Genomic DNA, 15,801 nt, shown 5'->3' on the forward strand with positions numbered 1-15,801 from the left:
CATGGAGATTTTATAGAATTGAGCATATTTAATGGATTAAAATTTGAAATAAAGTCTAATACATTTTGTTTCAAAATCAATAGGACTGTAGCATTTTTCATTAAAGTGATTTTAAGGTAAATCCACTTATGAATCCTTTTCTGGTACACTAATACAGAAAGAAGTTGTCCTGGGCCCACAAACATGTAAAAACACTAATGACATAGTTTTATGTACAGAATGCTAAAAGGTAAAATTGATTATGTCAACCTCACTATTTCTCAGAGTGAACAGTTAACACTAATAAACGTTGCTATACCTATGCTGTTCACTGAACTATCTTGTGTTGCACTGGAAGCTCAGTAAATTTAGACCAGCTCTTTAGGCAGGAAGCGCTCTTCTATCTGTCACCTTTCTTAAAGGGAAAATTCATTTTTACTGTTTAGACTTTACAAGCAACCAGAAAGCTGCTGTTTCTATGCTTGCCTTAGATTATGAGCAGGACATAAGAAACTAAGGCATTAGATAGGGAGGAAATTTCTGATGTATACTCTTTTACCCATAATTTTAGAAGATATATAAAAATCTACACATATATAGTTTCAAGGGAGAAGTTGTTTCTGATCCAAGGAAGGAAAAAGAACTTGCTTTAAGAATGATGGAATGAAACCTACTATTTTTGTTGTTTTGTATTTTTTAAAGATGGGCAGGCTGAGAAGAATCATTGCATATTCATTATAAGGGAGACATTGATCACATGGTGATCTTCCTGACACCCAAGAGGTGTGGCATAATTTGCTGTGGGCCACCATGAACGTATCCATTGATATTTAACAGTAGCTGACAGGTTGAACTTTGTGAGAAAGTGAAATGTGTTTTTAAATTGCCTCAATATCTTGAAACCAGCATTTATGTGGTTATTCTGAGCTTTCATTTCTGAGTATATTCCAGGGCTTTACTGCTGATTTCATTTTTATCCTAATAATTTCTAACAGGTTTGTTTTTTATCACCCACGGAAAGTTTTATAAGTGCATAATAATGAAGCAGACAATTAAATATCAATATTTCTTTACTATTCTAAGCACTTTGCATATATTAATTCAATTTATCCCCACAGCAGTCCTCTAAGGAGGTTACTATGTTTATACTCACTTTACATATGAGGAAACTGAGGCACAGGTAGTTTAAGCAGCTGGCCCAAGATCACACAGCTTCTAAGTGGCAGAGCCAGGATTCAAACTCAGGTGGTCTGATTCCAGAATCTGTACCATTTATTACTATACTTCACTGCTTCTTAAAATAAGTAAATAAAAAGCTTCTGCTTATTGAATGCTTACTGATAAAGTCGGTAGACTTTCTCACCATGAAGAAAGGCAGATCTTGGGACTTGTGAGACTTGACTATACTGATGTACTCTATTATTGCCTGAAGTGGGGACTTCTGCTCAGTGTGGTCGCCAAGATAGTCAAGTTACGAGAAAAGTCTCATTATTAAAAGCAATTCATTAAATATGAATGTTTTTACAAATTTATATTGATCCATAAAATTTGGAATTTTGAAGGATGGAGGGGGATAGAATGATGCATAATATATTGGGAGCTTCAGACATTCTGGTAATATTGTTTCTTCATCTGGATGGTAGTATATGGGTATTTTGTTTTTATTTTTTAGCTACACGTATATTTTATATGTACTTTTCATTACTATATTTCATAATTAAAAAATATTAATCTAGTTGTTTTTGAGAATAATGAGATAGAGGAAGGGGAAAGTAAGAAAAAAGAGCAACTTTTTTCAACGTGCCAGAGGCAACAATTTATATTAATAATATGCTTTTGGTTTTTTAAATAGTTTGTTGTGTTGCTGTGAGAAACTGTTTAGAATGTCGGCAGAGACAGAGAGACAGGGGGAACAAATCTTCCCATGGAAGCAGTAAACCTCAAGAAGCTCCCCAAAGTGTGACTGCAACAGCAGCTTCAAAGGTAATTAAACATTTTCTATGTTAAATATAATTTACCTTAAAACATTTCTTTTGGTTATGAGAACAAAGTGACATAATATTGCTCAATGAAAGAGTAACGGTTTGGTAATCAGACAGCTCGAAGTTCCAGTGTCGGCTTCTCCTCTTCATAATTGTGTTGCCAAGATTATTTAACTTCTCTGAGACTTGCAGTTTTGGGTTATTAAATGAAGATACTAATCATTTCTACTTCCTAGGGTTCTTGTAAGGATATCTGTACAAAGCTCTGAAAAGTTCTTAGTTATTACTATTTTAAATAGTTGCATACTTTTTTCCCACAGGGTTCAATGTATGAATAATGCTCTTTTTATGTGGATGTTTTTGGTGATAGACACTCCCATAATATTGAACAAAAATATATTGAATGCCCAGGAAATGAATGAATAGTGTAGGCTATTTTGGAATATACCAATAATTCTCATTCTAAATTAGCTTTCTTGGTCATCACATCCAAAGTTTCATTTTGCATCACATTTATGTTTCATTAACATAACTTTTAAGATCCTGCATGACTTTTAGGTTCTCTTTACTTAAAGTGTCCATCCTTTATTTTTCACCTAGTTAAAATCTGTTCACCTCTTGGCTTTAGCTTAAGTACTGCTCTCTGAGGAAAATGTTTTCAGATACCCTCACTGCTACCCCAGTCTACAGTAGGTTCCTCTGTTTGTTTTTTTCATAAAAGCTTGTATGTCCCTCTTTACTCACTACACTTGCAATTAGATGTGTGATATTGACACAATTTTTTTACTCAATAAGTGAAAGCGTGAAGTACAAGTTTAACTCATTTGAAAAGTTCTATGGCTTCAAAGTTCTGCAGTTTTCAAGCAGAACAACCACATATTTAGTATATCTATATTGCAATCTCTTTCTTTTTCACTGCTGTCAGAAAAACATTCTTGAAATATTTAAACCATGTATTATTTTACTGTTTACAAGTCTCCACAGGGCTCTCCATTGCTTAGAAAATTAAATATAAACACATGAGCAATAATGCCTCGTGTTATTTGTGTTGGCCTCATAGACTCTGAGCATGTCCATGTCTTGTATGTCTTTGTAATTCCAAATCATGTACAGTGCTGTAAGTACTTTGTCAACAGAGCACAAGCTCTAGAATCATACAGCTCTGTGTTTGTATCTTGGCTCTACCACTTCCTGGGTTTGTGACCCTGAGATAAGTTCCTTACTCTCCTGTGCCTTAGTTTTCCAGTCTTTAAAGTGGTTATAAATCTTAATTTACAAGGTGTTTGTATGAATTAAATAAAAAGCAATAATGTATTGAAGTACTTAGTAATTTCTGACATTCAGTGAACATTCAATTAATACTAATTTCCTTCCTCTTTCTAGCAGTTAGCCGCTTGATATACTCATGAAATGGATACATAAATTGGTATTTTTCAGAGCTTTGATCTAAAGTTGCCTATACTTAATTCAGTAGCTAATGGGCAGCTTTTCAAGACTGTCAAGCCAAGTGTTACTCTGATTATAGAATATGGATAGAAAAGCCCAATGAGAGGGAAATTTGTAGTAATTTAGTGTCTCTCTAGCAAGAACCTTGGCAATGAAAAATGAATAATAAGTGATGGATATAGAAATATTAGGGGAAAAGTTGTCTTGATAAGGAAAACACATTTCAGGCAGAGAATGAATGCACCTCGTTGGTGAGGTTTTTTGTTTTTGTTTTTTCCTTCCCTGTGTTTATGCATTTTTTGTGTGGCACTTTAGTAAGTAAACCATAGTTAATTTTGCTGAGGTACTAACCTGTGTGGACTTGCATGAGTCATGCATCTTCATTGTAAAAGGGAGTGATGATACAAGCTTTCCCTATAAAAATGTCTTTATAAAGATCAAATTAGATTATGACTATAGAAACACTTTGTAAAATGTAAATGGTATATAAATTAAAAGATTTGTAACTTTTTTCATCTATGCTGTAAATTATGTGCTTTTCATCTATGCTGTAAATAATGTTTTTTCTTCAATCGTCTTGTGATAAATGTTATTAGCCTATTATTTAGATGATATAGCTGATAGAGAGGTTAAGTATTTCACATAAGTCATATGGCTAGTAAGTTTTGGAATGATAATGGAAACCAAATAACTAGCAACCTTCAAATATCATGCTATTTTCACTAATGCTGTGCTGAAGAGCAATCAAACATCTTAATTTAGGAGTGAAATATCATAATTGAATCTATAGAGAAGTAGAAGGCGACCTATTTATTTTTAATTAGAGTAACAACAAGTGTTCTATTTGCAGGAATTGTATTTGGTACTTTACATATATTATCTAATTTAATCCACACAATTCTTAACATATTGTGTAAGTGAAAAAGTACTAGATTGAGGGAACTTGGCTCTCTCACTAGTTGGCTGTGTGCCATATTACATAAAATTTGTGGATTTTTGTATCTTCACCTATAAAAAGGATTTTTATTGTCTTTCAGCTTTAATATTAAGACTATGACTGAATTTTTTTTAATTTACCTTTTCTAACTTTTTGTAGATCATGAGATGCTCATACATATAAAATCTCATATAATAATGTAATATAATAATCTCGTATATTATAAAAGCATGATAGATAAATGAACTCAGTGGCTCAAAGAGATTTATTAACTAGAGGTAGAGAAAGTGAGGCTCAGAAAGTTTTAGTAACAAGGCCAAGATCACACAGCAGAGATTTGGAGCCCAAATCTTCTGAAGTCCAAGATTAGTCTTTTTTTCTACCGTAATCTTACCTGCTTTTCTGAGTCTGTAGTGGTAAGTATGCTGATAAAGAATAAGAACACTAGGAAGTGTGACAAGAGTAGAAGAGAATAGAAAAAGTGTCTTGTAATAGAGTATTATTGTCAACAAATGTTATTCAATGATGAGGAAATAAAGAATGTAGCCAGTTTAATGCCTAAATTAAAGATATTAGAAATTGTATTACTATATAAATATCTTATTATGCTATTTTTTCACAATTCTCTTTCTTTTTTAAGACTCCATTAGAAAATGTTCCAGGTAACCTTTCTCCTATTAAGGATCCTGATAGACTTCTTCAGGATGTTGACATCAATCGCCTTCGTGCTGTTGTCTTTCGGGATGTGGTAAGTTATGCCTGCTTGATTTTCCAGAAAAAACTTTACACTGTCATTTGTGTAAAATAATTTAAACTTTTTAAGAAAGCTGCATATTAGAACTAAATGCCCTAATGTCAGGAATATTATCTTTAAACATACTTCCGATTATAAAATTGTTGTGCCATATCTTTCTCTGAAAGATTATTGACATGTTATCTCTTTTAATGATGTGAAATTTTGATTTAATTTGTATGTATTCTAAGAATAGGGATAACCTTGAAAAACTGTAATTCACTTTATCTTGAATCACCTACTGCACTCTTTTAGTATTTCTGCTGCGTCACTAGGTACTGAATATTTTATTATTATCATTGTTCCTTGTATTATGGATAAAAGAGATTAATTCATTAAGGTGTTAGTGGCAATCACTTTTTGTGGGGACAGTTACTTTTGAAAGAAGAATCTGCATTTTAAAAATACAGATATCTATGGGGCCGGCCCAGTGGCGCAGCAGTTAAGTGCGCACGTTCTGCTTCAGCGGCCCAGTGTTCGCCGGTTTGGATCCTGGGTGTGGACATGGCACCACTTGGCACATCATGCTGTGGTAGGCGTCCCACATATAAAGTAGAGGAAGATGGGCATGGAGGTTAGCTCAGGGTCAGTCTTCCTCAGCAAAAAGAGGAGGATTGGCCTCAGTTAGCTCAGGGCTGATCTTCCTCAAAAAAAATAAATTAATTAAAATATAAGTATCCATGAGAATTTGAGTTACAAAGGTAGATTAATAAAGCTTAAGGGAAAGATAACTTAAGGAGATGGTTTCATGGAATCCTCCAGTTATATGATCACTTACTCAAGGTGAGTAAAAATAAGAGTGGCCTTTCCACAAATTGTGTAGAAAAATATATAGCATTTCACAGCAGATTCAATATTGACAGTACTCCTTAATATAGCTATTATTTACCAGTCACTGTGGGTTCTGTTTTTCTTAATTTTAATTGATGATTTATGAAACACAGAAGAAAGTTTATGTTTTAAATTTTCATTCAACAATAAATTGGATGGAGTACTCTGTACTCTAGAAAATGGTTAAAATGTATTTAAGTGATACAGCATAATACTGCATGGTAGGAATATACGATAGAAAAATTGTCACTGTCTTTAATATATATCAGTTCTTTTAAATCACTAGGAAAATTACAAACATACCAACAGAAAAATAGGCAGTGGACATAAGATATGAAAAATAATGTAACAAGTATATGATAAAAAAGTCAGTATCACCAGTAGTCAGGAGAATGAAAATTAAAACAATGAGATATTTTTACTATTAAATAAACTAAAATTTTAAAATAACAATAGGGTTATTATTATTATTAATAAAAATAATAATTGCAAGGGTGTGTTGAAAGATACTCTGTCATATATCACTGATAGGAGTATAAATTGGATAAACTTTTGAATATCTCTTTACCAATATGTGTTAAAACTCTTACAAATATTGATGCCCTATGGCCCAGTGGTTCTACTCAGAGGTTGTTTAATCTCAAATGCTCATCAGAAATGCCTACAGGAAAATTGGCAACATTATAAATATCCAACAGTTGATTTTCAGCTTAATAAATCATAGTATATTCATTCAATAGGAAACTATGCAGCCATTAAAGTCATATTTTTGAGGGAAATTTAGTGGCATGGAAAAAATGCTTATGATAAATTTTAAGGGAAAGAAACAGTGTGCAAAAGTACTTATATTACACAAATATTACATTTGTATGCCGAGGGTATGTGCATGCACATGTGCATCTTTATTTAAAAAAAGAATAGAAAAATGCTACCAATGATTACCTCTAGGTAAACAGTTTTTTTTGTGCTTTATCTTTTTATACTTTTTTGTATTTTCAAATTGTCTGTAATAAACCCATATTGCCTTTGTAATTAAAAAATAATAAACGAATTTTCACAAAATAGGAGATAGAACACACGACAGTATAAAAACCGTGATGTAAGAATCTCGCCATAATCTGGACTCTAATCTAGACTTCAAAAACGAAATGACTTACTCAGAGTTTAACCATTTAGAAATGGGAATTATTCATCCTGAGAAAATGTGTTTTGGAGGGAATGTTTGTTTAAATGAAGAATGATTAAAACATTAGCATGTCTTCATCTCCACGAGGCACACTCAGACCTAACATAGAAGGGCTTTATTTTAAGTGTGACATTGTGTTTAAATTGTTAGTAAATTCTGCACTAGCTTATTGTGGTAGATTATGATAATTTTTCTAAGGTTCATAGACGTTTTTCAAAGATGTCGGATAACCCAGCAGTGGCGCTTAGCTTTCGTCCTGAAGGAAGGGAATTAAGTGTTCCCAGGTGTACATTCGAACCTTCATCACGGTAACATAACTTGTGTTCATGCAGTTTATACTGTATATCAGACACTTAAAATATATTATCCTAAGCTTCCAGTTAAAGGTTAAGAGAAGGTTAAGACTCAGAAACATTAAAATCACAAAGCTAGTATGAGGTACAGTCAGAATTCCAAGGTAGATCTTTCCAAAGCATTCTTTTTTCATCACCATGTTTCATAGATTCTAAGACGCATTTTTTAAAAAATAATCTCTGAAATTGGAAGTGTTTTTATAATTGATATATTTTAGACTCAATTGTAAAAATTATGCCAAGAAGATAACATGGTCTTTGAAATGTTTATGAACCAATACTCAGTTTTAGTTGACTTAATTTTTAAAAAATGGGATAAAAAATTTGGTTTTAAAGAAAAGTAGAAGTGTACATAGATTATATACATAATATGAAGTAAATATGTTTATGTGTGTGTACATATATGCACACACACATACCTACAGATCAAATAACTGATAAATGTAACCTGAGGATGGAAACCTGTTCTTTTTTCCTCCAGTCCTTCTCACCTGTTTTACTTTTCTCAGTATGTAATTTTCATAGTAAGACTACACACACGCATGCACACACCCACACACACACTTAAATTTAGAAATTAAGGATTTTCATGGTTTTCAAGGATTTCTGAATTTTGTTGGCACTGAAAGTGCGTACTAACTGTCATAGCTGGAAAAAAATTTGAGTAAACATCAAAGAATAAATTCCTCTTCTTGTTCTCATTTGTTTTCTATGATGAAGACATTGCTGATTTAAACTCACATGAACTGTTTAAATCCAGTTAAAAGAGTTGCATGGCACAATTTGCTATGTGGTAAGAAAAAATACAACTTAAAAAGAAAAACGAAAAAACTTTGTTTTCCAGTAAGCCAAAATTTGAAAGGAAAATTATTTTCCTTCTTTCTTTCTCTAGAGCCTAGATTTTACTAGGTCACCTGTCTCCAGAATTATATAAACTGAAGTAATTTTAATTTTAAAAAATTGAACTGGGAATTTTTCAACATCCTGGTTGAAGCATTTTTCAAGAATTTCAGGTTAATTAATTGTATTATTGTTTCAAGATTGAATAGTGGAGAGACTCATTTCTTATACAGGTGGGAGAATGTAATAGAGTTCATGTCTTCATAATAATAAAATACCTAGGCAAGTCAAGTAATTTGTATAAAAATGTAGTTGTTCTCCAGATGTTCAGCTTCTATGTATATTGTGGTTCATTTTCAAAGACAAAACTGGGAATAAGTAGCACAATTAGTTTGTAAGTCTGGATTTGAAAAGAAAAGGCAACTGTTGTCATGCCATGCATAAGGGAGATTTCAGCATGGCCAGCACAACAGCTCACAGTATCTATTATTTGCAGCTCTGAAATTTTTTAGTTGACATTCACTCATTCCACACAAATTTGCTGAATGCTTCTGATTGCCTAGTACTGAATTTCCAGTGGTAGAAATAAAAGTGCTGTGGAATATTATGGACTGTCACAGCTTGAGCTGTGTTTGAATTCATTCCTGATCAGTATCTTTTGTTAGTGTGATTGCGCTTCATTTGCCTCTATAATAACTGTAAGCATTTGATTTTAGCTCTTCTCTATATATTTCGTCAGCATTGTAATGCAAGGAGTATGCATTTCAAATATTTCATAAGAAACTATATCTCTAGAAAAGCTGTCTGTCACCCACAGAGTATGATGCACTGAATTCAAAATATTTCAGAACAAATTTAATCTATTTTGGTCATTTTCTCCATTAGCTGTACTGGTTCTGTTTCATCAGTAGATATTTCTCATTTGCTTTTCTTTTTTGACAAATGAACATAAATTCTGAATCTTGTTCACATTGTGCCTAAATGAAGTAATAAATACAAAGTACCTGCTAGGGGAGTTTCTAGACTTCAATGCATATTTGTTTTCCTTATTTTTATCATACTTTGTTTTTGCTGAGGAAGATTAGCTCTGAGCTAACATCTGTTGCCAATCTTCCTCTTTTTTTTGCTTGAGGAAGATTAGCCCTGAGGTAACATCTGTGCCAGTCTTCCTCCACTTTGTATGCGGGTCCCTGCCACAGCATGGCTGACAAGTGATATAGGCCTGTGCCTGGGATCTGAACTCACAAACCCAGGCTGCCAAAGCAGAGCATGACAAACTTAACCATTATGCCATGGAGCTGGACCCTCCATCATACTAATTTTTTTTCCTATTACTGTTATCTATGGGCCACAGTAATAATTTGCAGTTTTAGTTTGAAGTATCACTTTTACCTAGCTTAGAAAAAAGACTTTTTAACTATTTACATTTGGTAGGCATAGTCTAATTTGGAAGTGGTATTAGAGGTCATATAAATTTGCCTTACTAACAATTTTTTCCTGTAAGATGTTTATCTAGGCTTTTTGGATAGAGCTCTCAAGGTTATATGCAACTCTTTATATTTTATAAAGCATGCATATTATAAAGTTATCTTCTCTGCTAGACTGCAGTCTGCTTATTTGAAACTATTCTTTCTATATCCTGGTTTGGCCAGTCTTTTTCAGACCTTTTACCACTTTGCTGCTCTCTTCTAGGAAAACTCCATTTTGTCATTGAACTTTTGAAATTAGGACCCTCAAATATTGGCAGTGTTTTAGAAGTCATTTTTCCAGGGCAGAAGAGTGGGACTGTTACTACTTCGTGTCTCTTAATGCAGTGAAAGATTGCATTAACTTTTTTTAAGCAGCCATGTCACACTTCTGGCTCATATTGAGCAATAAAACTTATGTTCTATGCTCCCCTGTTGTCTGTTATCTCCTCTGTTTTGTACTCATATAGTCTCCTGCTCAAGTAGTAATATGTTAGAATTGTATGTGTATTCCAATTGTAATTTTATTCTATTAATGTTTTTCAGTTATAACATTTGAAACTCTTGATTTTTTATCCAAACATTAAATTTTTCTTTTCAACTTTTTGCCTTCTACATATTTTGTAAGTATACATATTGTGTTGTTAGGGAAGTAATGGATAATAATGGTGAAGAAGACAAAGAATAAAATTTTGCAACATATTCAGTAAAATTTTAACACTCTCAATTTTTAAAATTACATTTCAACCTGTAACTCAGGTGATATATTCCTGGAGTTCTGTATTTATACTTAAATGATACTTATTAAGTAACAATTTATACTTATCAAGTTTTAATAAAAATTAAATGTCGTATTTTTGCCTCCATAAAGAAAAAGAAATAGGAATAGTTTCTTGGATGCTAAGAAGTTACACTTTAAAAATTTTGAGTATCAAAACTGCTTTTTCGTTTTACACAGGATGATAGCAAACAGGCACAGTTCTTAGCTCTAGCTGTTGTTTACTTCATTTCGGTTCTGATGGTTTCCAAGTATCGTGACATATTAGAACCCCAGCGAGAGACTGCAAGAACAGGAAGCCAACCAGGTAGAAACATCAGACAAGAAATAAATTCGCCAACAAGTACAGGTACTTAATATTTTTTAAAATTATTTGAATTTCATCATTTATCCTCTTTTTATTTCATTTTTCATCGAGATTTAAACTGATCCTATTCATTATCACCTCAAATAATTATACGTAGGTGGTATACAAATGCCAACTTAATATTCTTTAATTCCACAAAAATGTATGAATATTTCCATGATAGTTGCTATATTCTCATTTTATCAGTACAATTTTGGTTTTAATGTTTTCCATTTATTAATACAAATCCTTTATACTGTTATTTAACATGCAAATAACTCATATGTTTTAAATGTATTACATTTAACCTTTATAAACGTGGAAGTAGGAGATCTTTGTAAAGTAGTTCAAGACCAAGAATAAGCCTAAATATAAATATTTATAACCAAGTTCATAACATTCCTCTTTCTTCCTTCCTTTCTTCCTTTTGCCGTGTATTGTTATTTCAGCATCTAAATATTCTATCAGAGATTCATAGTAATCAAACATACATTTTAAACTTTATACCAAAGTTGCTTCAACTAATCTCAAAAACTTGTGGACAACAATGCACCGTCTTGAGTCATATTGTCTTTCTTATCTACAGAAGATTCTCATGTTGTACGAGTTCTTGCATTATCAGTTTTGCCTACTCTGCTTGAAAATAATAAGCACGTTTTCTGGCAACTAATATTTTAATATCACAGGGTGCCTTCTTTCAATTGCATTTCCTGCCAGGTGTTTATATCAAGGTTGTTTTTCTGTTGTTTGCAATGTAACCTTGGTAACTCAGTGGTTATTTCATGTGCCACTGGATTAGTTTGTACTTGAAATGGTCTTTCCTAAATAAATACATATGATAAATAAATAAAATGGATATTTTAAAAAGTGAATAAAAATTAGTGGTCAAATCTCTGCATCTTGTTTTCCACGAGTGTATCATATCTCATTTACCTTTCATTGCTGTTGTGGAAATATGGATTATGTTTTAGCTATAATGCTTTGCTATTGCATGCTATGTTTACTTTGAACACATAAACTTGATATTATTTCATTGTAGTATGCTTTTACTTTTAACTTTATTCTTCAATTTAAACATTATCCTATCATTCCAATTTGTCTTTTGACATTTAAAATACTAAGACTGTGTTTTTGTTTTTAATGCATTCATATCAGTCATATATGTATAAAATAGCAATATTTTACTGAACCTTCCAGTTTTGATTTTCTTGTTTGTTTGTATGTCTCTATGTATGTTGCTAAAATTACTCTATTTACGTGTATTATTTCCTTTCTCTTAATACATAATCTCTTTCCTTCCTCCAGAGATGCAGTCTTTATTGCTAGTACTGTTTGCATGTTGCAGTAATATAGAATTGTCATGGATCTTCAGTGGACCATGTTGCAGGTTGTTACATGCTGGCTCAAATTTGATTCCATGATTTTCTCCACAGTTGTGGTCATACCATCTATCCCTCATCCAAGTTTGAACCATGGATTCCTTGCCAAGTTAATTCCTGAGCAGAGCTTTGCCCACTCATTTTACAAAGGTAATATTGACCTCATCTCCTGCCCTGTTTGGGTATTCTTATTTCATCAATTGTTATACAATAAATATCCATAGTATAATCTTCATAAACAAGTATATACCTCAGGTTTCATGGAGATATGATCTGTTGTATTTATACTTGGATACTGAGAGCAAAATATCGCTTTATATATATATTCCATTGCATTCCTTCAAGTATCATCTGCAAATTAAGGATACCTAATTGTATGTGTAATAATGTGCGCAGTGGTGGCATCACTAGAGATTGCAGAAGATCCGCGCCTTAGTAGTGGGACTAAAGTAGCCCTGAAATGAAGGCTGCTCGAGACTCATAAGAATAATGCTTAACATCAAAGTATCAAACTGACCCATAACTTACTTAACTTTCTGTCAAAACAAAGTTCCAACTCTCTTTAAAGGAATACAAAAAATTCTTCATCAAACAATGTAAAATCCAATGTTAAACATCCAATTAAAAAAAACATGCAAATAAGCAGAAGAATGTGATGCATAAGCAGGAGAAAAAAATCACTCAATAGAAACAGATTCAGAAAGGACAAGGACAGTGGAATTATCAGATAAGGATATTCAAACAGCTATTAGAACTATCTTCAAGATGTTTGTCAATCTAAAAGAAAAAGTAAATATTATGAGGAGAAAAATGGAAGATTTTTTTTTAAGAAGAACCAATTAGAAGTTTTAGATATGAAAAATAAAATATTTTTTCTTACCCAGAGATGTCTCTGGGTAAGGTTAACATGAGATTAATCCCTGCAGAACAAAGGATTGTGGTAGGCTGAATTCTGCACCCCCCCCAAGATTTTTCTGTGTACACACCCTGCATAATTCCTGAGATAGTGAATATGATAGATTTGACTTCTATGACTATGTTATGTTATATAGCACAATTGCTTTTCAGAAAAGGTGATTATCCAGGTGGCCCTAAGCTAATCACATGAGCCCTGTAAAGGCAGAGTTGTCTGTGGCTGGTTGCCGAACAGGAAGTCAGAGAGACTCAAAGTGTGAGAGGGATTTGACATGAAGTTAGTTCTTCGTTGCTGAAGTGGAGATGACCGTGGGACAAAGACCTGAGCTAACATTGTAGGAGCTGAGAGCACTACCCAGTGGACAGTCAGCAAGAAAGTGGGGAACTTTAGCTTACAACAAGGAACTGAATTCTGCCAATAACTGGAATGAGTTTGGAGAGAATTCTGAGTTCCAGATGATACCATAGTTCAAGGTACTCCATACATCGGCTAATGGTATGGCAGACCAACTTATAGAACAAAGCAGCAAAGTGTTTTTGTTACAACTTGATGAATGCACAGATATTTTTAATAAATGTGCAACATTTGAGCATCCTGATGAAATGGAGAAGAAATCCTTTCTTTTCAGCGTTATTGCTCACAAAAACATTGTCTCTAAACTGTATAAACTAAGAAGGATTATTTTAGCTTAGATTAAATGTCATTTGGAGTCTTTTTTGTGTACAAGTATGTTCCAAAGGCTTAGCTATAGTGACTGGAAAATATTCTGGAGATTAAGACGCCTGCATCAGAAGATCAATGTACTGCTTTCTTTATCAAGCAAGTTTTGTTGTGAAAACAATTGTAACTGAGCTGCACAGTGGTCTTAGTGGTATAATAAAATTTTGAATTACTTTAAGGCTGATGTGGTAAATTTGCTGTTATTCTCTTTAGTATGTGATAATATGGAAGCTGGTTGTAAGTGACTGTTCTCGCATGCTGTGATGCACTGGTTATTGAATGGAAAAGTTCTGTTGATGATGTCAGAACTACAGTCAATTGTTAATGTTTTTACAAGATGTGAGAAACCAGTTTGATTCCACTTTAAAGACTGAAAGGACTGGGTTCTTTGTCAGACATGTAAAGTATTTTTAATGAACTAAGTACTTCCAAAACGGGGAAGATTGCTGTGTGGTTTTTTAGTGGCAGAAAAGATCAAAGGACAAAAGTAAAAGTTAGAATCTTCAAAGTACACAGTTCCTATGACACGTTTCATAATTTAATAATAATGAGTATTTAATAATAATCAATGAAGTGTCTTGATCTTTAAGAATGATCTTGATTTTGTTCACCCTTAAAAAGCTATTTCCTCTCGTCTTATGCATTTGGTAGAATGCTTTGTGTTTTATTTTCTATTAGAAGAAATTCATGGAATTGGAATCCATTTCTTTCATTGAAAGAATTGAAATAATTTTCAATAATTTCATTGAAATGATTTATATTTGATTATAACTATACAGGATAAATTACTGGAACTGGATATTGATGATCATTGAGGGTATATTTCAAAGATACAGCATTTCTGTTTTCATTTTGGGCAGAAGTTTAAAGTGAATATTCTGAACCTTCTGAGTTTTCATTCCATCAACCCACCTCTATGACACTGCTTTCTCCACTCTGCATGTTATTGAAGTAAAACAAAAACAGGTTAGCTATATGTTATTCCTGTGAGTAGCATTATTGCCAGTTCAACTTGGATTAGATAACTTAGCAAGCAAAAAGCTCATTGTCACATTATAAAATTTAAGTATTCATATTCCCAATGTTTGTTCAAAACGTTTATATAGGCATTTCTTTGGGGAATCACTGTTTGCTTAAATCTTTTTGTTTGGTTATCATGTGTAGTGAAAAAAAGTTACAAGTATAATAACATTTGTCTATATTGATCACCTCTACACACACTTTCAGTGAACAACATGGACAGTTGTTTATAATTGTTTATTTTTCCCAGTGTTATCTGTGTTTTGATTATATTTATTGAAATTTAATTTCATGTCTATGGAATCAAATAATAAAAACATTTGTGCCTATATTTTGTGTACTATTAAAAATTTCTTTTTGAATACTTTATTTTTAATTTATTTTCCAAAAATGTCATTCAATGATGGATTGAAAAGAAAAGGTAAATTTTCACAGATAGTTTGAGAGGCGTTGATCTGGACTACTCTTCAACTCCTTCACCCTTCATTCTCTGCTTTCAGCTCATTATTGATCCTTTTAAAAAATTCTAAACTAGCACTCTGACCTCTCTCTTCTTTTTAATCTTTGATAGTCTCCTTACTTCAAAGTCTTTTTCCTTCTTGGAGTTTCTTCATTAGACTTCTTGTGTCTAGTCATTTAGTCTGTTACTGATGACAATTTTTTAAATAACAGTATATAATATAATAAAATAATATAATGAAATGAGTTACATTTAATATATAACAAATATAAAAGGTAATTTTTCCTTCTAAAAATTTCTAAAGACTTCCTTTGATTGTGGGGATAAAGTTATAATGACTTAACTTACAGTAGCAAGACTACTGTAGTT

The 15,801-nt window shown here is 32.5% G+C and overlaps 1 protein-coding gene across 13 annotated transcripts in view; it reads left to right on the plus strand.

The window, feature by feature from the left end:
• The window catches only part of NBEA (neurobeachin), a 671,317-nt gene that overhangs the window by 220,291 nt on the left and 435,225 nt on the right, over positions 1–15,801 (plus strand). For 9 of the 13 annotated variants that reach the window (XM_070240236.1, XM_070240226.1, XM_070240227.1 and 6 more), the window contains exons 26-29: positions 1,832–1,962; positions 4,985–5,092; positions 10,772–10,940; positions 12,371–12,466. In XM_070240236.1, coding sequence (XP_070096337.1) covers positions 1,832–1,962; positions 4,985–5,092; positions 10,772–10,940; positions 12,371–12,466 — 504 coding nt within the window. The remainder of the gene's footprint in view (positions 1–1,831; positions 1,963–4,984; positions 5,093–10,771; positions 10,941–12,370; positions 12,467–15,801) is intronic. The other 4 variants (XM_070240230.1, XM_070240232.1, XM_070240233.1 and 1 more) reach the window with 1 other exon arrangement.

This window comes from Equus caballus, chromosome 17 (assembly GCF_041296265.1).
Source record: "Equus caballus isolate H_3958 breed thoroughbred chromosome 17, TB-T2T, whole genome shotgun sequence".
Lineage (NCBI taxonomy): Eukaryota > Metazoa > Chordata > Mammalia > Perissodactyla > Equidae > Equus > Equus caballus.